Source organism: Eimeria mitis, genomic scaffold (assembly GCF_000499745.2).
Source record: "Eimeria mitis Houghton genomic scaffold, Emh_scaff7205, whole genome shotgun sequence".
In the NCBI taxonomy this organism is placed as follows: Eukaryota; Apicomplexa; class Conoidasida; order Eucoccidiorida; family Eimeriidae; genus Eimeria; species Eimeria mitis.
In genome coordinates this window covers 1,877-2,446 of record NW_013575257.1, presented here as the reverse complement: position 1 = coordinate 2,446, position 570 = coordinate 1,877, and the positions used below count along the sequence as shown (strand labels likewise).

Genomic DNA, 570 nt, shown 5'->3' with positions numbered 1-570 from the left:
TAATATTATTCTCTATAAATAATAATAAAACAAAGCTGTTGCCGCCAGCAGCAGCAGCAGCAGCAGCAGCTGCAGCTGCAGCAGCTGCAGCAGCAGCAGCAGCTGGTGCTGGTGGTGCTGCTGCTGCTGCTGCTGCAGCAACTGCTGCAGCTGCTGCTGCTGCACGAGCAGCAACACTTCAAATATCTGTTCCAGCACCATCTCCATCAACTGCAGCAGCTGCAGCAGCAGCACCTGCTGCAGCTGCAGCAGCAGCAGCAGCAGCAGCTAGTTATCAGCATTAGCATGTTGATGTTCCTTGAGCAGCTGCTGCGCATAGCTGACGGGTGTGAGCGTTTCCTGCTGCTGCTGCTTCAGCAGCAGCAGCAGCAGCAGCACCTGCAGCAGCAGCAGCAGCAGCATCCGCAGCTGCTGCAGCAGCAGCAGCAGCATCCGCAGCTGCTGCAGCAGCAGCAGCAGCTAGTTATCAGCATTAGCATGTTGATATTCCTTGAGTAGCTGCTGCGCATAGCTGACGGGTGTGAGGGTTTCTTGCTGCTGCTGCTTCAGCAGCAGCAGCAGCAGCAGCAC

At 56.3% G+C, this 570-nt stretch overlaps 1 protein-coding gene across 1 annotated transcript; it reads left to right on the top strand.

Annotated features, from left to right (window-relative positions):
* Positions 1-285: 285 nt before the first annotated feature.
* Positions 286-498, top strand: EMH_0090600 (uncharacterized protein; the record flags this gene model as incomplete). The annotated part of the gene is made up of 1 exon (XM_013501614.1): positions 286-498. One exon carries the CDS (start codon positions 286-288, stop codon positions 496-498), a length of 213 nt encoding a protein of 70 aa, XP_013357068.1.
* Positions 499-570: the final 72 nt, after the last annotated feature.